This window comes from Aphelocoma coerulescens, chromosome 26 (assembly GCF_041296385.1).
Source record: "Aphelocoma coerulescens isolate FSJ_1873_10779 chromosome 26, UR_Acoe_1.0, whole genome shotgun sequence".
NCBI classification, from domain to species: Eukaryota; Metazoa; Chordata; class Aves; order Passeriformes; family Corvidae; genus Aphelocoma; species Aphelocoma coerulescens.
In genome coordinates this window covers 4,532,286-4,557,801 of record NC_091039.1, presented here as the reverse complement: position 1 = coordinate 4,557,801, position 25,516 = coordinate 4,532,286, and the positions used below count along the sequence as shown (strand labels likewise).

At 51.0% G+C, this 25,516-nt stretch overlaps 1 protein-coding gene across 7 annotated transcripts in view; it reads left to right on the top strand.

Moving 5' to 3' along the window:
• The window catches only part of ANKS1A (ankyrin repeat and sterile alpha motif domain containing 1A), a 78,900-nt gene that overhangs the window by 35,850 nt on the left and 17,534 nt on the right, over nt 1–25,516 (top strand). For all 7 annotated transcript variants that reach the window (XM_068995731.1, XM_068995734.1, XM_068995729.1 and 4 more), the window contains 3 exons: nt 4,667–5,232; nt 16,116–16,182; nt 20,498–20,604. In XM_068995731.1, coding sequence (XP_068851832.1) covers nt 4,667–5,232; nt 16,116–16,182; nt 20,498–20,604 — 740 coding nt within the window. The remainder of the gene's footprint in view (nt 1–4,666; nt 5,233–16,115; nt 16,183–20,497; nt 20,605–25,516) is intronic.

Genomic DNA, 25,516 nt, shown 5'->3' with positions numbered 1-25,516 from the left:
CAGGCACAAGCTATTCCAGCTGCTCCACTCCTTCCCCTGGCTGCTGTGTCCAGGCTTGATTGGTAAGAGTGGAGGTGTGTCCTAATTATGTGTCAGCTTAGAATGAAACCTCAGAGTAACGTAGTTGCGTGTTCTTGATGCAAATCTCTTCCCCTGAACCAACCTGAAGACAGGAGAGGTTGCAGGAAGATCTTTAGGGATCCTTTTATGGTTCCAGAGCAGAGTCCCATCTTTTCATGTACAGTTGGAAAGATCAAAGCTGTGACTCGATGGTTTACACTCTGTGGAAAGTGTTGGTAACAAGCCTGGAGCCCTTCCCACTGTTACAGTGGGAGAAATCCAAGGATGCAGTTGAGTTTTTCCTCATCTTCCCTGACTTTCCCATTCTTTAAATGCAGTCAGCACTGTGGCTGATGGTGGGGGGAGGAGATAAATTTAGGGAGTGGCAGAGTTAAACAAGAGTTGAGGGAGAGACCGAAGCCTAGTTGGGGTGTTGGAGAATTTTCCCACCTCTGGGTCAGAAGGGTCCTGGAGCATCAAATGCAGCAACTCAATCCCAAGACACGGAACGGACTGAGGCATGGCTTTGAACTGCTTCTTGGCTCCCAATCTGAGGGTCTGGCCTTCTGGATGCGTTCTGGAGGAGCCTTTGGTCAGGAGAGGAGGGCTCTGGTTCTTGTGGCTGTTGAAAGGGCGTTTCAGGGCAGCGGAAAGGCTGAATTTCAGGCACGCGGGTTTAATGGTGCCTTTCATCTGTGATAGCTGCTTTTGTTCCTCTGGCTGTCAGTTGTCTTGTGTCCAGCAAGCAGATGAATGTGGCATTATCCACTGGCTTTGGTGGCCTTTGTGTGTGTTAGAGCAGCTCCCTGTCACATGCACTGGGAGAAGTTGGCCTCATGTTTTGGGCAGAGTATCAGAAGTGGTTTAAGCCAAATGCTCTCCCATCCACTCTGGTGTGCAGTCACATGCGTGAAGTCAGGGCTCTCAGGCCCTGTAACAGGGTGTGAAAATAAGGCAAGAGAGGAGGAATGTGTGTGGAGTGACCAGGAGGAGGCTTCTCAGCTTCTGCTCCCTCCAGAGAGACCTAATGGAGGCTGAAAAGACTTTGAGTTTTGGTCTGTCTGGCTTCTCAGAAGTCACCCCCAGGGGTTGTCAGCAGTGACCAGCTGCAGGTAGGACTGACTTGGTGCCTTTTGGTAGTTATTACAAACTGATACTTGTTGAGGTTGTTCTGTGCTGCTTCCATAGGAAGTCCAGCTTGAAGTCCCCACTTTGCCCTTCCTCCTGTTAGAGATTTTTCTTTGTGGTTATACTGGTTCATCCAGCACAGTGTGACTGTGTTGCAAACCAGAGAGCTGGAATGAACCAGCAATAAAGTCAGAATGCACTGCAGAGAGATTGAAAGAAACTCTTTTCTGAAAGCCAGAATATGGCTGCTGAAACAGCGGGGTGGACATTGCTGTGGGGGTTCTGTGGGGACACTTGGATATTGCAGGCAAAGGTTTGGGGACGGCTCTTGGTTTGCTGTGAGATGAAGGACAGCACAAACCCACAGCCTACATGTCCTCATGTGGTGTTTTTGTGGACATAGGACAGACCCCTGTCCTATATCCCAGGTCCAAGCCTGTGTTTCTGCTGTCATAGTGTTGTGCAGAGTCACATTATTGATCTCTCTAAGCAGGACAGTGTCTCATTGCCCTTTCTGGAGAGGGGAGTACAAAAAGAGCACAAATTCCGGTGGATAAACTCTGCTTGGAATGACTGAGCTTGGTGAGGTTAACACAGGAGTGTGCCATCCTCAGCTGGGTTCCACACACAGTAGCTGGCTGTGGAATGAGCCTGTGTTTCAGTTCTGCTGCAAGTGAAGGTTACTTTTGCACCCCTCAAGGCCAGCTTCCTCCTCTGGCCTTCTGTTTCACAGGAGGGAGATTTGCCTGCTCCTCACTTGACAAATTCTGGCATGATGTAACATGGGGAGCCTTTTCCATGTGCAAGTCAGAGGCTGCTGTATGCCCTCAGTAATTTTAAGGTTGGGGAGCTTGAGCAAGCAGCAGCTGCAGTAACAGCTTCATTCTCCTAATCCAGGGTCATGAGACAAATCCTGCTGTTGATAAATAGGGAAAGAAATCCAGTCGAGGCAGGGTGGTTACAGCTTAGTGTGCAGTGTTTAGGGAAGTGCTTCATATCTGGAGTCCTCAGGCTGCTGGCAGGGAAGCTCTTACTGGAATCCTCCCTGGGAAGCAGACAGTCTGTACCCAGGAAGGGCTCCTGATCCCAGGAGGGCTTGGGAGCAGCCTCTCCTGTGGGTGAGAGCTGCAGCAGGCTGTGGCTGAAAAAGGCAGGATCAGTCAGATGATCTGTACTGGGGTGTAAAATCAGTGAAGGGAGCTGGGCAGGAGGCCCTGTGTTAAGGACCCTTTCTGAGTGTAACTCAGGTGTAACTGGAGGAGGATGATTCTTTCAGATCCCTTAAAAGGAGAGGCCTGGAGAGCCCTGCACGTTCCTGCTGCGTGCACCTCAGTGACAAAAAGACTTGAGATGACTTTCTACATTAGTTCTTCTGTCTGCAGCTTTCCGGGCAGGCTCTGAAATGTCTCCTTCAAGATGTTCCTCACGACTTCTGAGCAAGTGCTGCTGCCCTCGCTCCATCCCTTCCTTCCCTGGCAGCTGCCCTGTATTTCAGAGTTCCTCTTCAGCTCGTGGACGAGTAGGTGGCTGGGATTCCTGTCCAACAGGAGCCCTTTTGTGAAGTGCTGGAGCTGGATTTGGAGCACTTTGTTCTGGCTGGACTCAAGTGTTAGAGCACGTGGCACAAACTTTGGCCAGCCGCCTCTCTGCCTTCAGCAGAAATGTCAGTAAAGGTTCGGCTGGGGCATGGAACAAATGGTTTCCAAGGAAGGAAGAGGTTAGGAAGAAAAACTGCAAAAGTTTTTCTTTCCCCACAGGTTTATGTGACTGTCCCATCACTGCTGTCCTGCTCACCTCTCTTGGCTTTGCATTAGTACCAGTCTGGCCTGTGAATGCAGCACATCTGATCTCCTCTGAGGTTTGTCCTCTGAGGTTTCTCTCCAGCATTGGAGCTTTAGAGCTTTATGGAAAGTAACTGAGCTTAGTCTGGCCTTGTAATCTGGGGTGCTGCTGCTGGTCCCCCTCAGACAGCACTGGGACCTGCCTCCCCCTTGGCAGCTCCAGTCACAGAACTGGTGGTTTATGTGCCTGTGCAAGAGAGTCAACAACTACTTCACTGTCCTGGAATCTCTTAACTCATAGGATCCAGGATGAGATAATCCCTCGCATCACTTGATCCCAGTGAGGGCTGTGGCTGCTCCTGGCCTTCCTGTGCCTGCGAGAGGGACTCACCATGCTCATCAGGTACGGGGTACCTGGAACCCCCACATAAAGGCAAATGATTAATTCAGCCCTTTCCTGCCCATTTCTGGTGTGAGCACAAAGCCCAACGGTGTTTGAAAATCCCCTGGTCAGGCTTGGTGCTGGAAAGGTGCTGGGAGCTGAGTTGGGCTCTCTGCTGCTGCTAACAGGCTGCTTTTAGTTAAAGTAGAATTCATTATTTTGCTCACGGAAAGGAGGGTTCCTTTGCCTTGGCTTCCCAGAGCTGTCTGCAAAGCAAGTGATTTCCTCTTTACATCCAAACATCCTCCCTGCACTTCAGAACCTCATTATCAGAGCGTTTTGCTTTATTGTTCCCTTGCAGCATCAATTTTTAGTCCTCAGACTGAAGAGTTTCTTCAGCACTAAATGGAAGCAGTTAAAATTCACAAGCAATGCTGGGAGGGTGAAGGAATCCTAGGAAACCAAAGTTAGACTTGTTGGCTTGACAAAGTTTTGCTTTTGCAGTTGAAACGCTCGTTCAGCTGTGACGAAGGTGAGTGTGTGTGTGTCTCTGTGTGTGTGTGTGTGTGTGTGTGCACGCTCAGCACTTGGGATCAGTCAATTCTTCATGGTTTATGCAGGACCCTGGTACCTGATATTAAGGTTGCTGGGGCAGGAGTAGCTGGGAACCAGTGTCACATTTCTGGGGCAGCCGGTGCTCCACTGGCTCTGACCACGCTGTGCTCAGTTCATTGCCAAAGAGACTTTTTGCTCAAGTTTTTTTTCTTGCATAAACTGTTTATTTCTCTCCCCTGAGCAGGGAGGAGAGGTTAAACTCGGAAGCCACCAGGGAGGGAAGCAGTGGGTTTTTTTGGGAGCGGATTTTGGAACTCGCAGGTCGATTACAGTCCAGGCTTTTTCCCACCCTGCAGCCCGTGCCAAGAGCCGGGCGCGCGGCTCTAAATAACGCTTTGGCCTTTATGGAAACGGATCAGATGTTCCTGGAGCCTCCATCTCTGCTGCTCCCACCTCACTTGCTCTCTCTGCAGGATATAGTTAGCACTTCTCTTGGCCTTATATAGCAAGGCCTGATAGTTAGTGTTAACAGGAATAAAAAACACGGAGAGCTGCCAGATTGCGTAAATCGGGCCAGTGTTTGGAATTTCATAAATGCCATGACTTTGGGTACAAGTTGAGCACGCGGAACAATACGGAACTGTTCTCTCTTTATCTCTCCCTCCCTTGCTGAGGGAGGGCAGGGAGAGAGCTGGAATTTTGCTGCTGCTTCTTCCATGTTTTTAATTTCCCCCTCCTCTTTGTTTTCATCCCCTTGAAGACCACAGGAGGAGCAGCGGCGGCCGCAGCCAGGACTCTGCTGACAGCCAGGACATCCAGGTGCCAGAGCAGTTCTCGGGGTTGCTCCACGGCTCTTCTCCAATCTGTGAGATAAGCGAGGACCCTTTCAGGCTCGTTTCCTCCACGGAGAAGGGGGACACGGAAGCCACGAGCCACCCTGCTGCTATGCAGCTGGAGGATGCTGAGTTACCCTCGTCAGGACCAGCACGGAGCAGCTCCCCGGACCCCACGCAGACGGTGGTGTACGCCACAGTGCAGCACGTCAGCCGGGCGGATCCCGCAGCCGTAGTCACGCCCCACGTGCCGCAGCACCCCAGCGGTGCTGAGCCAGAGGGGGACAGAGCTGTGGGCAGAGCCCACCCGGGCAGCAAGCCCAAAGCCGAGCTCAAACTCAGCCGCAGCTTGTCGAAGTCGGACTCTGACCTGCTGACCTGCTCCCCGACGGAGGACGATGCCATGGGGAGCCGGAGCGAATCGCTCTCCAACTGCAGCACCGGGAAGAAGCGGCTGGAGAAGTCCCCATCCTTTGCTTCGGAGTGGGATGAGGTAAGGCTGAGCTTGCTAAAGAGCCTCTGTGCCAGCAGGAGCACCCCTCTGCCATGCTGCCTTCAGGGGTCCCGGGTGGGTTCCATGGCTTCCACTAACTCTCACAAGGCATTAACAGGCACATGCTCACTTGGGAGTCTGCAAGGTGTTAAATGCCAAAAGATAGAGTTCATTGGAGTGGGGGAGCAGCAGAATTGCAAGGAGTTTCAAAGTTTTTTTCTCAAATACAGGGCTTGGTTTCTTTTAGGCAAGCCAGATAAGTTTTTACATCCCCAAAATGAGAATGACTTGCTAACAATGCCCTTCACCAACCTTTCTCCTGATTTCCTCCTTCTAGTTCCTTCCCTGTTGACTATCCCAATTTCTTGGAAGTGTTGTGTTGCTGGGTCCCTGCTGCTGAGGAGTGTGAGCAGTGCCCAGGGATGGAAGGAAGACAGTAATTAGGCTGGTTTGTGTATTTGATAGCTCCCACTCTCCTCCTCACACACTTATTTCAGCGGCTGGTTAGCAGTCACTTTATTATCATATCGGACGCCCATGGACAGTTAAATATTTCATGCTCAGAAAGTTGGCCCTGGAGAGCCACTGGGGTGAGATTAAGTGTCCCTCTGAAATTCAGCACCGCAGCATTACTGAAACATTCTTTGGGGATGATTCTGTGCTGGGAGAGCCGGGGCTGCAGAAGAGATAAGCTCGGATGAACCACTCTTTGTACTCTGAAAGGAACTAAAACCCCTGGCGTGGTGCTGGGGGTGTGGAGCCGCGTGTGCCGGGCGTGGAAACCTGGGGGAGGGTTGTGCCCCTGCCCTGCCTGATGCTCAACTGCCTCTCCAACCCTGACTTGGAGAGAAAATTGTCATCTGGGGAAGAGAGAGGTATTTAGAGATGCTAAGAGCAACGTGAGAATCCATCCCTCGGTCCGTTCTCTCCCTCCCCCTCACTCCCTGCTGGGTCTCAGGGTTGCCAAATAGATATTTTCCTCTGCAGCTGCTTGGGCTGGAGAGGCTTTGCTGTTAATTGCCTGGGTCAGTTGTACCATGGCTTAGAGAAAGGCTCTGCAGCAGAAGGTTCTTTGGAAGGGCTGGATAATTCCCAGTGCTTTTATCTGAGCTGTTTGCAGCAGACACTGAAAGGGCAGAAGCCTTTGGCACAACAGCACTGGTAGCAGAGGTCAAGTGCTGGGCTGCCTGCACTGCCTCTGCTTCCTCTGCTCAGATGAACCCTCGAAGCTGCTTCCTCCTGCTTGTAAACAAATCCCTCATTTCCCCCGAGGCAGCCGGACAAGCCCCAGGGAAGGAATCTGCTTTTCCTTCCCCTCATGTTTAGGTGAGGAAATCAGAGAAAGAATGTGAAAAATTCACATCTATCTGCAAGGGGGCAGGTCTCACTTTTTAAAAGTCTAGTTGGTCATAATGGCAACAGTGAGATTTAAACATAAATGTAATTCTGTCATTGTGTGTTGAATTAGTTCCCTGGATGGAATAATGCAGCTGCTCAGAATTGGATGCAACTTGCAGCCTCTGCCTTTACCAGGGCAATATAAACTTTGTTGAGCCACCCCTGTTAGCAATGGTTTGGCTCTCCTTCTGTGCTGAGGGGAAACAACAGCAGATTTATATTATTCTGTTAATTTTAATGGCCTTTATGCAGGTGACTAAGGCAGGAAGTGATCCATGTGCAGCTCCCTGTGGCTCCCAGCTGTACCCAGCAAGCTGAGGGCTCTGCCTGCTGGCCTGGCCAGCAGTAGGTGTGCCTGTGCAGGGCACAGGGGCTTGGGGAAGCATCTGTGGTGTCCCTGGACAGATGGGATCCGCAGCAGAGCCTGAGCTGACGCTGCCCTGGGCTGTGGTGGCTGACTGGGGACAGCAGAAAATCTCCTGCTTGTAAGCAAAGGGTCACGTCCTTGCCCTGGCCGAGCGCTGCCAATGCCCTTTGTTGGAAGTGGAAGGTGCTGCTGGCTTTGCCAAAAGGGTGGGATGGGGAAGGAATGATTCACTTGGCAAAGCTCACCCCTGTTCCCAGTTGCAGCTCCCCTGCTCCAAGGACCTGGCCCAGAGAGTTGCTTTATGCTCTGTGCTGCCCAGGAGCCTGTTCAGCCCATGTCCCATCTCCTCCTGACCCCTGCTCCTTGCAGGAGTGGGAATGCACACATGGTGCCCCTGCAGCCACCGTCAGGTGGGAATTCTATGTGAGCAAGGCAGAGAAACTCTTACATCAAACATCCATGTACTGCCCAGGGAGAAGGTGAGGACTGAAAATGCTCTGTCCTGCTCTGGTGGGAAGCAGGGTGGGGGCAAGGAGGTATGTGAGGGGGTAGAGCTCTCAGTCAGCATAAATATTTGAATCCTTCCAAACCTGTGTAAGGACTGAAGTGATGGATTTTGTTTTCATCACTGGCTTATGAATATTGAGCAGATGGGGACAAGCAGGGCAGCAGCAGCTCACCAGGGGTTTGGTACAGAACAACCTGGGTTTGCACCTCTGAAGAAGAGGGGCTCTGGCCCCCAGCCCCAGTGCCAGCCCCCTTTTCAGGGCAGATTAACTTGCTTCTGCTCTGCCTTCCTGCTCTGTAGAGCAGCTCCAGCCCTGCCCATCAGCCTGGTTCATGCTCCAGGCTCTGAGCAGAGATGCTGCAGTCAAGGCCTGGGGCTGCTCTTCTGCCTCTCAGGTGTTGGTAAGAAAAACGACTGTTAAATGATCAGGGCAAGGAGCAAGGAAGGCTGCTGGGAATTTGCCTCAGACCTGGCTCCTGACATCCCTTAATCCTCCACTTGCAGCTGCCTGCTATCAAGTCAGCAGTTCCAATGCTGAGTTTGAATATTGGAGGTTCCAGTATCCATCTCACAAAACGAGGTGGTAGTTCTTTGTTCTGACTTAAGTCCTTCTAGGAAGAGATTAAATGTCCTTAAAAAATTTAGGGAACTGAACAAAACACGCACGTTACTTTAGGTTGTTTTAGAAAAAAGAAGGTCCACAGTCCACCACTTTTTTTTTCCCCCAAGTGAATTAGTTGAAGAACTAATGAATATTCTGTAGCTAATTATGGCACTGGACATTCATCTCCGATGACTAACTGCAGTGGTGCTCCATGTCTCCTGCGAAAGGAATGCTTTGCATCTGCAGTAACCATGGATGTGGTGTTTCACCGGTTGCTGACCCTTTTTGGGGCTGTTGATGTCCCCTGAGGATGGATGCCAAGAGCAGAGAGCACATCTATGGTGCCTTCCACCTCAGGCTTGGAGCTGGGGAGCAACTTGATGGAGGTTGTGGCTGCTGTGGGTGCCTTTAAACCTTGTCTGGACTGTTGGGTGCTGCAGTACCCGGTGGAATCAGTGCCTTAATTACAGGCTTACAGTGGAGCATTAACAACATTTGCATTGAAATGTGAAACTTTCAGGAAAGCTCTTGATGCAAAACCTGCCACTGCCTTAAAACACCCAGGAGTTGAAATTCAGAGCTGCCAGCCAGCACTGTTGAAAGAAAATGCAAATATTCCCCTGGTTACTCAGGGACAGCTGCTGGTTTTGTGCCTTGTGAAATTGCATGGTGTAAAAGCTCAGGCATCATCCTCTGCCTCCCAAAATGTTTCATTTATTCCCCTGGTTCAGGTGTTTAAATCTCAGCTTGCCCTGGGTTTGGCTGGTGGGACCAGGCAGGGTGGCTTGATTTGTCCCCGGGTGTCCCCTGCCCCAAGCTGACCCTCGCCCTCCGCATTCCAGTTTCCCCTTTGCCTGAAATGGTTTGTAATTCATTTTAGTCTAGGGCAGAAGCAGTAGTGGGGTCAGTATTTTTGGTCTAGATTTCTGCTAAACCAGCATGGCCATCAGGGTCTTAATCAGCTTAATTATTGGGCTGATTATTCTATTGTCTCCAGATCCCAATGTTTCCTCTTGTTTTTCCTGTGCTAAGGTCAGGAATTCTTACATCATCCCTCATGTCCAATCTCTTCTCTTTGCCCACAGTGGTGAGATTTCCCCCAGCCTGATGAACTTTTTGAAGTGAAAGCTTTTGTGTTTCCACCATTTTTCAATCTGCTGCAAAGGCCCAGCCTGTTGGAATTATGAGCCAATGTGGAACTAAGCCAATCCAAGCCAATGTAAGACAGTTTAATGGTTTTACAGGAAAACCAGCGTGCTGAAAGGCAAATGTAAAGACCAGGCATGCTTTGTTCCAGTGTTTAACAGCAAGGCTTGGACACAGCAGGGGTGGTATTTGCCAGTACAGCAGCTCCATCCACCTCTGTGTGTGTTTCTGGTAGCTTCTCAAGTGTGTGAACTCCGTATTTGTGAATCAGAAGCTTTTGATTCTTGTGTGAATGATTGGTGCTCTTGACGGATGTTTTGGTTATGTAACAGCCTTGTGATCATTGGCATTTTGGGGACATTTTTGTTTTTTGGGAACAGAAATGTCCGGCCGCAGTGTCCTTACTAAATCCAGTCCTTCATTATGTTCTCTTCCGCTTTACGTCGCATCTTCCAGCACTTCTGAAGCTTTTATTTTTAAAAAAGTCTTTAAATCTCTCTCTCCAGTCTGGAGCAGCTTCACTGCTCTGTCCCACAGGCTGGAGCCAGCCTTGCTTGAGAGCCTTATGTTGCTTTGGGGTTTTGTGTTAAGGATGCAGGAATATGGAAAGACAGTGAATTGATTCAATGTTTTCTGGGGGTTTGCCTTTTTTATTGTGACTCAGAGTAGCCACTGTCCAGTTGTTTCTGTACTGCAGACAGGCGTGTTGCTGCATTTGGCCATTCTCTTTATTGGATTTTACTGTTTGACAAAACAACATTGATATTTGGAGGGCTGTGATACTGCAGATCCATCACACACTGTTGTGAAATTCAAGTTTATACCATAAGTTCCTTTTGGTACGTGTTTAGATTTGTAACTTTGGGATTTGTACAAAAACACAGCCTGGAGAGTGGCGTGAAGCAACAGGCCCTGGTCCCCATCCAAATGAATTTCTCAGAGACCATATTAAGCCAGAAAATGTGTTTGCCTTTATCACTGGTGAACAGTTGCAGAATGATTTTAAATAAATTCAGCAAGTCTCTGTGCTGTGTGGAAGGCTGCTGGGGGAGGATGGAGCACAGGAACTCTGGATTTGAGTGCTCAAATGTGCCGTGAACAACTGGCTGGTGCAGTTTAGCTTTGAATTAATAAATGGAGCATTATGTTTTCCAGGCCTCTGGTGTTTGTTATGCTGAGTTCATACAGGCTGGTACGATGTTTGGAGACACGGAATATATTGAGCGATGAAATATGAGCCGTGTGCTCCATGGGATGGCAATGGGAGAACATAAGCTGAGGCATCATAAACTGAACCAGAAGTGGTTTATGGGCTGTCATCAACCTAGAAATGAGATTCATGGCCCAGATCCAAATTTTTCAGGTCTGTATTTGTATTAAGGAGTCAGCAGGTATCGTCCCAGATCCCACTCTTGCTCCATCCCTTTCAGACATGCTGGTGGATGCTGCAATCCTGCCATCCTTCTGCTCCAGGATATATCCCAGCTGAGTCTGAGCAGCTTCCCTTCCTCCTTCAGGGCTGCAGTATCAGTCAGCAATGTGGGGTGTGCTGTGGTATTGGTGCAGAATGGAGGTGTCAGTGATTCTGTGCTGCCCCAGCATCACCCTTCGACCTCGAACTACATGCCCATAGTTCTCCCCTGGAGTTTAGAGCTGACCTGCTGGGCTGTGATGGGGCTGCTCACATCATCACTGAGGGTTTGTTGTGCTCAGGGGCTGGTCACATCATCACCAGGGGGTTTGTTATGCTCAAAGGGGTTTGAAACTGTAGAAGCAGCTTGTTTGGGGGTTGTTTTTTTTATAATTTGAAACCAAATCTGTCCCATCCCCCAGCTCTTAAAGCTTAGAAATAATGAAGTCTTAACTCCTGACACTCTTCTGGAATTGCAGAAATTTAAGACTGATAACCTTTCCACCCAACTTTGTAAGTAGCTTTTGAGACTGAAATCTGCTGCTGGAGCTGCTCTTGTCTGCTGAGCCTGAGCCCTGGGCGGGTTTGTACAATAGGTTATGAACCCTCAGTAATAAGGATTTATAATGGGAATCCTGCTATATTCTTAATTATGCTCCTGCTGCAGGGTGTCATTATAGTGCACTAATGCCCTCCATATGGCAGATAGCATGCACTTGCTTCTGTGTGGTTTTATTTAATTACAGACCTTTATTTGAGTAACTTCACTGCTCAGAGTCCGAGGCCTGTGCAGGTGCACTGCAGGTCCTCTTCCTGGTGCTCAAGAATCCCTGGTGATTTTTAAGCTACCAGTTTGGGAAGGGGCCACAGAGGAAGCAGAAGACATCGATGCCACACAAGGTGGGGAGGCCCTGGCACAGGCTGCCCAGGGAAGCTGTGGCTGCCCCATTCCTGGAAGTGTCCAAGGCCAGGTTGGACGGGGCTTGGAGCAATCTGGGACAGTGGGAGGTGTCCCTGCCGTGGCAGGGGGTGGCACTGGACGAGCTTTAAGGTCTCTTCCAACCCAAACTGTTGGAGGATTCTACGATTTTTAGCTCTCTCAGGGTGACCTTGCTGTGTCCTTGGCAGGCTCTGATGCTGCGTGCAGAGACTGAGAACAAACTTTGCATTTGCATTGATGGTGACTGTAAGGTGAGGTTTTATGAAGCCCGTTTCAGGAAGCTCCAGGAGCATTGAGATGCCTCCAAGACTGGGTGAGTGTCACCCTGACAGAGTGATGGTCAGTCTGATACTCTTCAAACGAGGCTCCTTCCCTGGATGTAGGTGCACAGCCCATGTTGTGTGAAGCTCTTTATTCTGGGGACAAAAGCACCGGAGCTGTTTAATGGCACTCAGTCTCTCTCAATGGATTTGTTGGCTTCAAACTTCAGCAGAGGCTTTGGGGAAGAAGAGCTGGAGAGATCAGTATGGGCACCATGGCTTGACATCCAGCAGGGCAGGGGGTGGAACGGGGCTGGCTGTGGAGCAGAGCCTGTGCAGGGCCCTGTGTGCCCTCCGGGAGGGGACATCACTGCCCTCTACACAGGTGTGGGACCTGTCCACCTCTGGGTCCCTGCTGCTCCTGCAGGCTGGGATCAGAGAAAAGGAAACATCCTGCATCTATGTACGAAGCCATTGGCTACTCCTGCTGTGAGCACTGCGAGGTGGGGAGCCACTGTGCAGGACTCTGGTGTGGAAATGTCTCCTGCCCTGCAGCAGGACAGACCTTGGCATGCCACCAGGCTGGCCTGGCCTTCTGCAAACAAATGCTTCTTCCTCTGCTAGCAGAACTCTGCTTGGGATAGTTTGTTTTGAGTCAGGTTCTGTTTTGGAGTCACTGGCCAGTTGCTATGTTCCCGTGGCCGCCTGCCTGCCTGGAAGAGCTCGCCCCGGCGGGACTCTCAGCCGCACCCAACTCCTCTTTTCAGGGTGTTTGTATCCTTCACCAAATGTGGGCAAATGTGAAAATAGATCTAAGAGCTCCAATCCTGGTAACTGCTCCACAGCTCCTTCCAGTCACATTCCTGCTATGGGGTTAATGAGGGACACTCTCCCATCCTTGCAGCCTTTCCTTCTCCCAGAGTACTTCAGCTGTGCAGGAGTTTCTCCTTCCCTGGTGGGGTTTGAGGGCTCATTGGCTCACCCTCACTGTCGCAGCACGGAGCCAGCTGCCCCTCTGCATTAGAGATAACAGATATGGTTGTATTAATTTAGGAGGCGGAAGCATTTTGTGGTTTTATTTCTGTGGGTGTAAAACAAATAAACCATAAAATCCCCACCCCAGACTGACCCCGCAGCACAACCAGAGATGGGCACTTGGGTGCTTCAGTGGAAAAATACAGGTTAAGCCAAAACAAATCGGAACTGAGTGTTCAGGCTACAACTAAGTCTGAGCTGCAGCGCTATATTTAAACATGGTATTTTTGTATTTTAATAATTAACCAGTGGGAAAGAGCAGCCTAAAAAACTGTAGCGTTGGCTGTTTTCAAGGTATCTTCTCTTCAGCCCCATCTCCGTGCTGAATTGCAGCTGAGGAAAGGCTGCAGAGGACAGGGATGCTCTAAAGCACTGGTTCCCTCTCCAGGTTTGTCCTTCTCCTCATTCTTCTCTTTGCAGCCTCCTAACAGTTAAATCAAGCTGGTCAGCCATAAACCCATGTTTGAGATGGTGTGTGAGTCTGTTTGAGGTGTTTGCTTTCCATGGAGAGCCGAGGGCAGGGCAGGATTTCCCTCTGCATTAATGGCAATAGCTGGGACCGTGCGTAACCGTGACCGACACTTGGCAAAGGAGGGCTGTGAAAGGTAATCCTCTGCCACGTGATTGTTTAATTTCCATTCAGTTTTATATAGCACAAGGCAATTCTCTGCTTTTGAGGAAAAGGCCGTGGGTGTTTCAGTACTGCAGAGGCACCTGCAAGTCCTCACAGCGATGTTGGGACTGCAGAGCTGGCTGTGCTGGGGGCTGAGCCTGGACAACATCAAGTCTCTCTCAAATTAGGAGAGGGCAGCGCGATGGAAACAAAGGAACTTGGCTTCAGCGTTAATCTGCAATTTGAATCCAGCTAGAGATTCCCAGACAAGGTACAAGAGCAGCTCCAGCTCAGAGATGTTCCTTGTCCTGAAGCTGATGGACACCAATCTGCGAAGTTTAATGTCCTTAAACTTCTGGAGCTTGAACTGAATTGACCTTAAGACCCAAATTGTGCAGCAGTCACTCAGGGTTGCGGCAGTGTCCCAGAAATCCTCTGCAGCTCAGGCTCAGTGCCTGTCCATGGAGGGGAGTAGAACAGCCAGTGCCAGAGCTCTTGGTGTTACCTGGGTATGGGGCTGGTTCTGCACCATCCCTGTATTTCCCTCCAGTCCTGCATGGCCGTAATGTCCTGATGGTACTTGAGGGCACTGTGAAATTCAAAGGTTTTGCTGGAGAGCATTTGCTGCTTTGGGGGTCAAAACCATCTGCTTTGGTGGTTCTTGTTGGAATGAATCCAGCGGGGCTCAGGTGTCTCCCAGCAGTTTCAGCAAAGGTAATTTTCAAGTTCTGGCTCTGTCCAGGGGCCGAGGAGCAAGGAATGCTTTTGCCTTAGGACAGGACCTGTGTGTCCAGTGAGTCCAAACCCCCCGAAACTGGAGTTTCTTTGTAGATCATACTTCCCTCTTCTGCTGTATGTGTTTGGATTCTGATTGTTTCCCCAGGCTGATTTTCAAATCTCCCAGTAATAGGCATTAACCATATTTCAAACCCAGTAGAGGTGCTCATCTTCATGGTTTTCCAGGGGCAGAGGACCTGGCACCTTACAGCTCACACAAGTGCCATGTCCCTGGTGAGATTGAACACTGCAAGTGCAGTGCCCTCTGCTCCTTGCAGGCAGGAGGGGCTTCCTGGAGATCTGCCTTGGCCGGAGCCTTGTAAGAGCTTTTTTTGTTTCACCAAAACCCCTCTCTGGTGGAGCTCAGCTCCAAGCTGCCCCAAGTGTGCATGGCAGTCAGATCCAGCCCCTTGCAGCATCCCCAGGAGCCCCTCACACCAGTGGGTGGCTGGGGATTCATGTAGCTGCACCAAGCAGAGCATCACACTGGGAGCCAGGCAGGGCAGAGGCAGCCAGGGGTGAAGTCCAGGGAAACTTGGACTCCGTCCCCAAAGATGTCCTTAAATGACCAGGAGAAAAAAAGTTGAGTAAGAGTTGAGGTTTATTCCCCCACTCTGTGGCCAGTCACTTTGCATTCAGCAGCAACCACTCAGAAGTGCCTTGCAGGGCTGTTTGCTTGGGAGATTTCTGTTTGGGAATCTCACTGGAGGCCTTTTTTTTTTTTTTTTTTTTTTTTTTTTTAATTTCTGCTCAGTTATAGACTGAAGACTGGAGTAAGCAACCAGCCCTGAGCCTCTCAAGTGTGGTGTTGCTCTTTGGGAAACAGTGGAGTTCAGTGCTGAGAGTACTGAAGGGTCTGAACTGACCAGTTTGTCAGGTCTTTCCTCTTACAAACTAACCTTAAAAACTGCTGTCAGTTCTCCCTTTGCACCACTGCACTTGAAACCTTGATTTACAGATTCTGCTCAAGAACTGCTTGAAAAGTTTCTCTTCTCATTTAAGGAGAACCTTCTCCTGAAGGGTCACTGGAACTTGCAACTTGCATTAAGTTATTCTTTTGTGTGTGTGGCAAATGCAGCCATTTCTATGTAGCTCTTAAGTGGACTCAAACAAACCCATTCCAGCAGAGTTTGTACCTTTTCTTTCTCATTGCCTGAGGTTTGCCTGGAGCTGTAGACTGTGAATCGCTTCCGTCAGAGATGGAGCTGTCTCCTGCTCCCTCTCCCGGGTCCTTCAGGCATTTGCCCCGTGATGCAGCTATCCCAAATGATGTGTTTTCAAACCCTTTGGAAGCACCTGCTCCGGTGGGAGCACAGCTCCATGCATAGGATTGGGAAATGCGGTGGTTTAAAAAATAAATCAAGCCAAAACAAAAATGCCCAACAAAACAGAATGTGGGGAAGCTGAGCTCCCAGTCTGCTTGCTGGGAAGTAGTTGGTGACAGCATTCCTGCAGCTTCACTGCTGGTGTAGGGGGCTGTCTGCTCATACAGGGTGAGCTGAGGAGTTTGGGGCTCCTTCCTTACCCCCAGGCTGTGCTCCAGAGGGATGGTTTTGTTGAAGTTTTTTATTTCCAGGCACTGGCAAGTTGCGGAAGGGAAGGCTCTGCAGAGCCTCAATCTCTGCATATCCCTTCTGAGCCATCCATCCCAGCAAAGACGTACCCAGGCAAGGTGTTCAGGGTACCTCTTCTGGTTCAGAGATACCTTAACATCCCTTCCTGGATTTCTTCAGCTGTCACGTGGGAGGTGAAATCCTGGGCTGCCTTTGCCTTTTCCTGAGGCTTTATGAATAATGCAACACGTGCTTTTTTTTTTATTTCCAGATTGAAAAGATTATGAGTTCCATCGGTGAAGGCATTGACTTTTCCCAGGAGCAGCACAGGATCTCAGGTAGTGTACCTGGCATGTGTCTGTCTGTCCTGGCTGTGCTCTGCACACAAACAAGGTGCTGGCTCCTGTGTATGCATCTCTGTAACCTGCTTTGGCACGGAGAGGAATGCTCTGGCACAGGAGGAGCAGACCTGGGTTCCCACATGATGCTCGATGCTGATGCCAGCAGTTTTAACTCTACACTCCTTGGGAAGATTCCTTTAATTTTACAGGATGCAGCTGCAGGATTTTCCTCCCGGCTCTTTCCGTGAGGGCAGCAGCTGTGCTGAGCAGGGCTGGATGGTGCCAGTGGTGGGTCAGTGTGGGTGCCGTGGTGGCTGTGCCCTTTGGATGTCAGTTATTTGCCAGGTGCCTCGGGGAGGGTGATCCCTGGGCATTCCTGAATGCACCTGCAGGTACTGATACCCGCTGAACAAGGCTCTTGGAGGACACTTAAAACGTGAGTTCCCTTCTCTGCCTTTGAATCGTGAGCAAAAGCAGAACTCAAGCTTGCTGGAGAGCTGCCACCACGAGGGATTCTGTCCTTTTAAATCCTTCACCTCCAGACTGCTGCAGCAGAACAGCTCTGACTCCGGGTGGGCAGCAGCTCCTCCTGATGAGATGCTAATGCAGATCCGCACACGCAGCTCACACGGGCTGTGACAGAGCTCACCTCATCTCCATTTGTCACTCAGGTTTTTGCTTAGGTGAGGAGGAACCTACTGTTCCCAGTGGGAGTTTACCCTGATTCAGGCTCTGCATTCCAGGGTCAGGTGGCTTTGCAGAGGAGTTGAAGCTCCGTGTGGGTTTGTGCTCAGGCGCCCTGCTCTGACAGCCCTCGCTGCGCCGGGCCGGCCTGTGATGGATCGATAGCACCAGGGAAAGGTCTGACATGGAGGGGAGAGGAGGAGCCAGTGCTCCTGCAGACCTGCAGCTGTGCAGGGAGCGTTCAGCAAGATGGACACCCCGGAGCAGGTGGGCACGGGAGCTGCCGTGTCCTGGAGCCGGGTGTTTTCCTGCAGGCTGTGCTCTGTCACGCTCGGTTTGGGATCCCTTGTGTGCAGATTGTCTGCTGGGCACATTCCCTGTTTGTCCCTCCTTTCCCTGGAGCAGGCAGAGCTCTGCCAGCCCCTCGCTGGGAGCTCCCACACATTTGGCTTTTCCTCCACAGGCCTTTGTGGGGCTGTTGTTGTGCTTCAGGTCATGGTGACTGTGCAGGGAGCTCCCCAAATGCTCTCTCATCCTTAAAAATGCGTGAGGTTTGAGGATATTGGGGCTTCTGACTAGCTTGGGGTCTGGAAAGGTGAAATGCCTTGTTGGCAGTTCCTGTGGGGATAAATGTGTTTGGAGCTGTTTGTATGAGCAGTTACTGTGTACAACTGCCTCGTGTCTGGGGAAAGAAGCAGGTAAGGACTGGCAAGGGCATCTTAGAGCTTGGGCAGTCAAGGAACACCATCATTTTAGGGATACCAAACTCCACCTGCCCTTTTTCTTAAGGGAGTTTGGCCTTGGAACAGATGTTCGTGTGTCTCTGCACCAAATGTCCACGAGCAGTTGAGGTGATGTTGGTCCAGCACAGCCCACGCACTGATTTCATCCTCCAGACGGGTGCAAACTTCACACTAAAGATCATTACTGAAACAGTAACATCTGGAAGCCCCTCCTGAACCCTGGCAGCCCCCTCCTCTCCATGCTGTGAGACTTGAGAAGAGCCTTGCAGGAGGCACCGTGCTGTCCTTCTGTCCACGCAGCCTTGGGAATGCCCTCATCATTCCAGCTCTGCCCACTGGTTCCCCCTGTGCCAGCTGCAGGCCTCTCAAAGGCAGGATTCCCAGAATGTGGAAGGATGGAGCTGAGAAACAGGAGTTTGTTTCAGTCAGAAGTTGTGATCAGGATCTTGCCAGGGGGCACAAGTACTGCAATTCTTCTGTTCTTGTATCATCCTTGTAACACACAAATATCAGATGTATTTGGGGCATCTTTGTTCTCAGCCTGGGATGTTTTGGGCATCTGTTCTCCTCTTTTTAAAGGAAACCCTTCCATTCCCTCCCTCCAAATACTTCCCTTTCTTCATTTTGTCAAGACTTGAAAGGGTTTTGTAAACAGAAAACCTACACTTGGTATCACTGTAGGTTTCCCTTCTAAAAGCAGAAATGCATTTACAAGTGCATACAAGGCTGAACAGAGTTCAGCCTTTTTAAAAATTAAATTCAGGAGCTCAGGAGAAGGAGCTGCTGTGGTTTCACTCCCCCTGCCAATACCCCAGCAGCTCCCAGGAATGCTGTGGTAGGCAGCAGGCACTTCCTCACCTCTCTCTTGATAAATTAATTCTGAGCCAGCCACAAATCACTTGGAGCTGTCGGAGCAGACCTGTGACATCATTTTTTAAAACCCCCAAGCCATGTTGTCCATCATCGAGTAAATATTGAGGAGTCGGTGATTTCCGCTGGAGAGTTACGGAGCCGCTGCCCCCCTCCCGGCGGGTGGGAGCGCTGGGAGGGGGGAGAGGATGAGGAGAAGGGAGGGACAGCGTGGGGCTCGCCGGCTCAGACAAAGCCGCCGCCGCAGCCGCCGGCAGAGCGCAGGGACCGGCGGGGGAAAGGATGGAGGGGAGGATGGAGGGCTGGCGAGTGGAGGCTCCTGGCACACAGTCCAGGCTTAGCTGCTGCCCCGGAGCACGGGCTGGCTCAGGGGAGGGAGGCAGAAGCCTTTTGTGATCTCGGCGTTGCCGCGTGCGCTGGAAGGACCGGCTGGCGCTCCCAAATACCGGCACAGGAGCAACTCCCCGGACCAGACAGCAGGAATTACCCCTGGAATCTGCAGGTGACACCGTGAGCTCTGTGTGTGCAGCCATTGCAGCACAGTGGGGAGGGATGGCTGGAAGGTACCAAACTGCTTCAGGTGACCCAAAGGTTCAAAGGAAGCAAACGGGGGTCTCCTGATCATCCTTTTCTTTGCATCCGTGCTGGAAACAGACGTGCCAGGGAGCCTGAAAATCTGACTGTCTTGCATAACAAATGCCCTGATGTAAAGGAGATCTCTGAACTTTTTTTTGGTCATACTTAAGGTCTAGAGCTTTACTAGAGAAGAGTAACAAGTCACTGGGCTCATCCCAGGGGTGAGGGAAGGGAGACCTCATCTGCCAGGGCTCCCGTAGTTGTTGGGAGGAATCTCCTTTATCAGAGGCTGAGGGGAGGTGCCAGGGCATGGCTCGGACTTGAGCTGCTGCAGGAAGAAGAGAGGGTGTGCTTGCATTTGCTTTTTTCCTTTTGCCGTGGCTTGGAAGCAGGGAACTGAAATGCCTCCTTCCTGCAGAGCTGCTCCCTGTCAGAGCGAGGGGCTCGATGCGGTGGCTGCGCTCGGACGGAGAAAATGAAAGAAGGGCAAAATCCAGGTGTGTGCCCAACACCTGGCAGGACCAGCAATGTTGGGTGAGAACCGTCCTGGCTCTGCTGTCACACGGTGCAGTGGTGGGGCTGGGCTCTCTGGGGCCAGCGTGCTGGAATGCCAAGTGACCGGATCGCTGGTAGAATGACAGAGCCAGGGCTGCCGGACATGTGCTCGGGGTCCACGTAACACGGTAACGGCGAGACGAAGCCCCTGCCATGGTTTGCCTCTCTCGGGACTGCTGGGGAGGAAGAGCACGAGCCCTTCCTCTCCGCTGCTGCAGTCTGTGCTTCCTTTGTCTTGCGTGTCTTCCCGCGGACAGCCGCTCTGCCTGGACTCCTGCTGCTTTCCCGAGCGTCCACCGTGTCTGAGCTGGCTCGGCTGCAGGAAGCTGTTTTCTCTCAGGCTGCTCCGTGCTCCCCACTGAGCTGGGGCTGTGTCCAGAGGTGCGCGGATGAGAGGACTGGCACAGCTCCGCTCCATTCCCTCGCACCTGCGACTGCCTGGGAATGCCTCGGGTGGAAGTTTGCTGCTCTCCTCCCGCCCCCTTCCGCTGAGCCAAGGAGTGGATCCGCATCCCCGTGGGGTTGGGCTTCATGTGCTCGCCTGGTGAGGAACCCGTGAGCCCTGACAGCAGTGCCTGTGAAATCAGCGCCCCAGCAACACCTCTGAACCTTTTCCCGGGCGAGGAGTTTCTTTTCTGAGTGTGAACTGCGGTACAGATTTGCACCTGGAGCCCGTGGAGGCACTGCGAGCTTGTTGTCCATGCTCTGTGCACACAAGAGGAATTGTCTGCCCGCTGATTTGTTGTACTCTGAGCATAATTTTTTGAGTTTCTTTATGGTAATGACTATGATGTGGCAATGCCATCTGTCCTCCTCAGAGTGCCGCTGCTACCGCCTGAACGGTTTCTCCCTGTTCAAGCGGCTGCCGATTCCTCTCTCGTCAGGTTCGCGGATGCTGGAGCAGAGCGTCGGGGAGTGGCTGGAGTCCATCGGCCTGCAGCAGTACGAGAGCAAGCTGCTCCTGAACGGCTTCGACGATGTCCGCTTCCTGGTGAGTGCCCTCCAGGGACCCCGGGCTCTGAGGAATGGGTTGGCCAAAGCTTCCTGTGTTACCGATGCCCCATGCGGGCGCCGGGCAGAGCCGAGTTCTGCTGCCCGGCACGATGGTCTTGGGGGGCGTAGATGGTTGGACAGAAGGAACAGATGAAGGTTGTGTTGGGTCTTTGCATTTAATTCAGGTGTTACTGGTTTTTTCACTATGATTTTGATAGAAAATTTTATTTAATCTGCTCCCTAAATCTTTACTATCCAATGTACTCCAGAAATGGGAACTGAAATTCGCTGGTGTTTTGACGGAACCCTTGAGCAGTCTGTGCTCTGAGCTGTGAAGGAGGCAGCAGACCTCTTGTTGGAACTGTACTTGCTCAGAGCATGCAGGCAGTATGTTAATGAGCTGTACCTAATTGCATTGACACTGTTGGCTCTGAAACCTAATGATGACGACATGGTAATGCTCAGCGTTGAGGGGTTTTGATAACCGGTGTCTAGAAACTTAAAGCTGCACGGTGTAAAATTCTGAGAATTCGTGTGGAATGATCAACTGCAAAGACAAAATCTTGGTGCTGCAGGAGGGGTTCTCCCTGCATGGCTTAAAGAAATACCTTTGAATGTGGGTTCCAAGTTTGGTAAATAATAAAAAAATAGATGTAAACCTTTGGAAAAATCATTTTGGTTAATGCAGCATCCTGCCTTGGAACAGGAGCGGGGACATCTCTGGTGATGGAGACAGTTCAGAGAGGTGACACCAGGAGGGTGTGAGCTGGGTGAGGGGGTTTGGAACACACAGTGGCCAATGATGGTGGGGAGGATACAGGGGACAGCTGGAGAGAGACAGGAAGCTGGGAAAGGTCATGGATGGAGGCTCGAGGAAGCGCACACCTGAGCAGCATCTGTTGGGCTACGTGAAGGCAGGGTGTAATTATACTTTAAAAAATGACCTGGCCAGGAGAATAAATGTTGTTGGATCTCTCCAGCTGTTCCTCCTGGTCTCCACAGCAAGCAGCCGGGCCGTTTGCCTTCCCTTCACCTGGCAGAGCCAACACTCCCCTCCAGAGCTGGGATTTGCTGTGGTTTTCACTCCGTGTCCCACCCAGCCAGTCCCAAACCCCAGCAGACTCATGGCCAGGGATGGGGGAGGGTTCAGCATCCCTGTGTGTGCTGTTTGGAGATGGTACAACAAATTCAAATGAAATAACCTTGTAGATCCTCTTGGGATCCCCTGCTGATGGATCTGTGGTCATTGTGGGGTCGGTGGCTGCTCTCACCCAGCAGTTGCAGATAAAACACCATTCCCTTGCCTGGCCAGGGGCCCTCTCATTTAGCTTAGAAAACTCCAGTAGCAAAGGTTCCTCTGTGTGTCCCTTTGTGTGGTGGTGTTGGGTACGTGGTAGGATTTGCTCTCTTCATGGCTGGATGTTTTTCTTCCCTGTCCAGTGCTGGGTGGCTGCTCCCAGTGCAGCAGTTTGTTGCTGCTGGATTCAGGGGATGGGACACTCATTTGCTCATTCCTCTCAAATTTAAAAGGTCAAATAATTTCACAAAGATTTCCTGCAAACCCCAGCTGATTTCCATTTTGCTGCTTATCTCTTTTCCTAGGGAGCTGACCCTGGCACCCATGCCAACCCCGGCTTTAAATCCATTCATCCCAGCCCTGAGAACTCTAAACAAATACCTGAGCCCAGCAGGAAAGTTGAATTATTTAAAATCTTTCCCTCTGAGGTGTTCCTTGCCTTCAGCTTCTGGTGTTGGGGGAGCAAAACCTTCAGATAGAGCACAAGTGAGGAACAAGTAGTTAATTTGGTTCTAGTAGTGTTTTTGATGTTCTTGGATGAATTATTAAAACTGCTGTGAACACTCAGGCTGGGCGGAGCAGGGGCTCAGGATGCTGAGCTCTGAGGGTTGGGCTGCCCAGTCCTCTTCTTTGCACATCCATTGCTTTATGGGCTGCCCCTTCCAGTCTCTAATGGAGAATATTCCAAACTAAGTGTGTTACTTTCCTGGAGTTAAACAGTTTCCATGAAGGGATTAGTCCCTCTTGGGGCCTCACTGTGTTCAATATTTCAAGGTTCAAAGAACGCCAGGTAATGGTTTGCAAATCGCCAGGTGGGTTACGAGGTTAATTAAGTTTTAGTAGTCCAACCTAGGAAATTGGAGTCCTTTGATACGAAAACAGTTTTTTTCTGTGCAGGATTTTGCATTGCACTGCTCCCTGCTCAGAGAGCTGCGGGGTGTTCTGGTGTGCCAGGATGCTCCCTTTGCTCCGGGGTCCCCAGGTGCCTTTTGGGGGCAAACCAGGAGCTTTGCAGGAGCAAAGTGTTCGCTGTGCAGGGACAGTGCAGCTGCAGGGCAGGGCAGTGTCCTAAAAGAGACCTTTAATTACTGAGGACTATACACAGCCTGGAGTAGATTGTAACTCAGAGGAGGGTGTAGCAAGGAGCTTTCAGGTCACTGCAGCAGGGACCTGTGAGAGCTGGTGTGTGCAGGCACTGGGGTGCTTGGTGCTGTTCTTCCCTGGAGAAACAGGGTTTAAAGTGCCCTGTCTGCCCCGGGAGTGGGACAGGGTTGTAAGAGACACAAACTGGGGGTGCCGGGCCTGCTGGTGCTCTGGTGGCCTGTACTGCAGCCCGGTCTGGTTTCAGGAATTCTTGATTCCCTGGGTATTTTCAGCTGGCTCCCGTGCTAATCCGTGCCCCATGTCACAAGAGCCTTTACCCCCAGGTAGGGAAATGATTCACAAGCACACCGTGTGTAAAGGGAGTTTGAAAAGTGCTCTGTAAATATATTTGGCTTCTTAATTAAATGTTAATATAGGAAGGCAGAAACATGTGTTGTTTCCAAAAATAATAATTCTGTTATTTTCAGAACTCCAGGAATTGGGGATTAGGGGATTAGCTGTGCTCCAGCCACGTGCTGGCCGCCTCACTGGACAGGCTGCACCTGGAGTGGGCAGCAGGGAGGGGGTGAGGGTCCTGCTCCTCTCGGGGTCTGCTGACCCACAGCTGAGAGAGGCACAGGGGACCCACAGCTCCTGCAGGTGACAGTGGGAGCCACAAGTGTCTCACAGGCTGTGCTGTGGAAGGGAAAGGTGCTCTGGAGCCTCCTCTGTGCTCCTGGGAATTCTAGCTCTGCATCTGGGACAAAGTTGATCTTGATCAAGCATTGGCTTCACTCAGGGGTGGGTATCACTGGCACAAGTCAACAGGATTATGGAGACATGGATGTGATGTGACATTGGAGCGCCCTCGTCCATGTATGTGTTCCTGGGAAGGGACCAAGGTCTACACAGATCTTGGATTGTGTAATCTTTTGGCTTGGTTGAGGGAAGAAAAGGATGATAAAGGATGGATTTAGGTAGCTTGGCTTTCTAAAACACTGAGTTCTCTTCCCACATCTACATAGTGGGTGCCATCTCTGTTTCTGCAGAAATTCTTCTCCCTTCACGTTGCCTACATAGCCACACTGTGTTTATGGACAAGGCAGGGAAGAGGCATTCCCTGTTATTCTGCCACTCTCAAGCACAAACCCGACTGCCCAAGACAGCAGCTTCTTTCCCTCACCCTCTGCATTGCCACTTAGTGGCCTTCATGGCCAGCACCACTGCCACGGGGCAGTCGGACTGGGACACTCAGCTGCTGCTTTTCATATGGAGCTGGAATTGGGCAGCAGCCTGTGCAGGCAGCTGGGATTAGGAACAGCTCAAGTGGAGATAGTGCTTCCAATCCTCCTCCTCTGCTCTGCAGCCCGCTGGGATTGCTTCATCAGAGGGGAAAGTTTATTTGTGCGGTGGGTGAACACAACTGAGGCGAAGCTGCTGGCAGTGGCTGTGCTGTCCTTGACTGAGCAAAAATACAGCTCTGCAAGTAGAATAAAACCCTCAGCAGCGCTTCCTGCCAAATGTGAACAGCTCCAGTGAACCAGGAATGCCCACCCCACCACCCAGGAGGAGCAGCACTGCTGCCTCCCACGTGGAGGAACGAGGTCCCGTGGCGTGCGCCGAGTTCCAGGAGCCTCATTGCCTCATCCCTCACCAGAGGAGGGAAATGAAAGGTCACAACACTGCAGCAGTGAGTGAGAAGTGTCATCCAGAAAAGTGCACAATAAATGGACTTAATTGTCCTTGGCGGGTAATGAGCTGGGGAGCTGGGAGAGCAGGAAAAATGTCCCAGGAATATGGGCCAAGAGGGATTCTGCTGCTCCTGGAGCTTGGCCCCATCGTGTCTTCTGTGCTCACTAGTGCATCTGCTGCAGATGTCCACTTTGGGAAGTCCATAGGAAATGGATTTTGGGATGCCCAGTGCATTCCTGGTCCCTGCAGCAAACAGGGATTAACCCTGGGAAGCAGCAGGCTGGACTTTGCCTGTCTGGGGAGGGCAAGGACGTGGCCACTGTAATGAGAAGGAATTGCAATAATTGATGGTGGAATTCCTCCACAGAAGTGGGGAAGGAAATGCCATTACCTGTTCCCTCACACGGTGTCTTGTGATCCCACAGATCCTATAAATGTGTGTGAGATGCTTGCAAAAGCTTTCCCCTTCCCCCGGAGGGTGGGATCTTGCTGCTGCCCCCACAGCTTCCTCTGGGCTGACATCTGAGAAGGGCAAACCCTGCGTGCTCTGGCAGTTGTACCAGTGTTCTGGAGCTGAACTTTTTATTCAGTTCAAAGATATTTTGATTCACAAATGAGCAGGTAAAAGAGAACATAAACCATTTTTTATGGCTTTTTTTTTATTGTTCAAGCCTGGATTCCCATGGAGTGTGTGGAAAGCAGCTAATGCTGATTCAATGAGACAGCGTCAGAAAGGGAAATCTGTTCTCTGCATGTAGTGCCCTGGGCAACTCTGGGGGGTTTTATTTATTTTTTTATAATTGGGGAGAAGTGGTAGAAAAATGATGGTGGTGGAAGA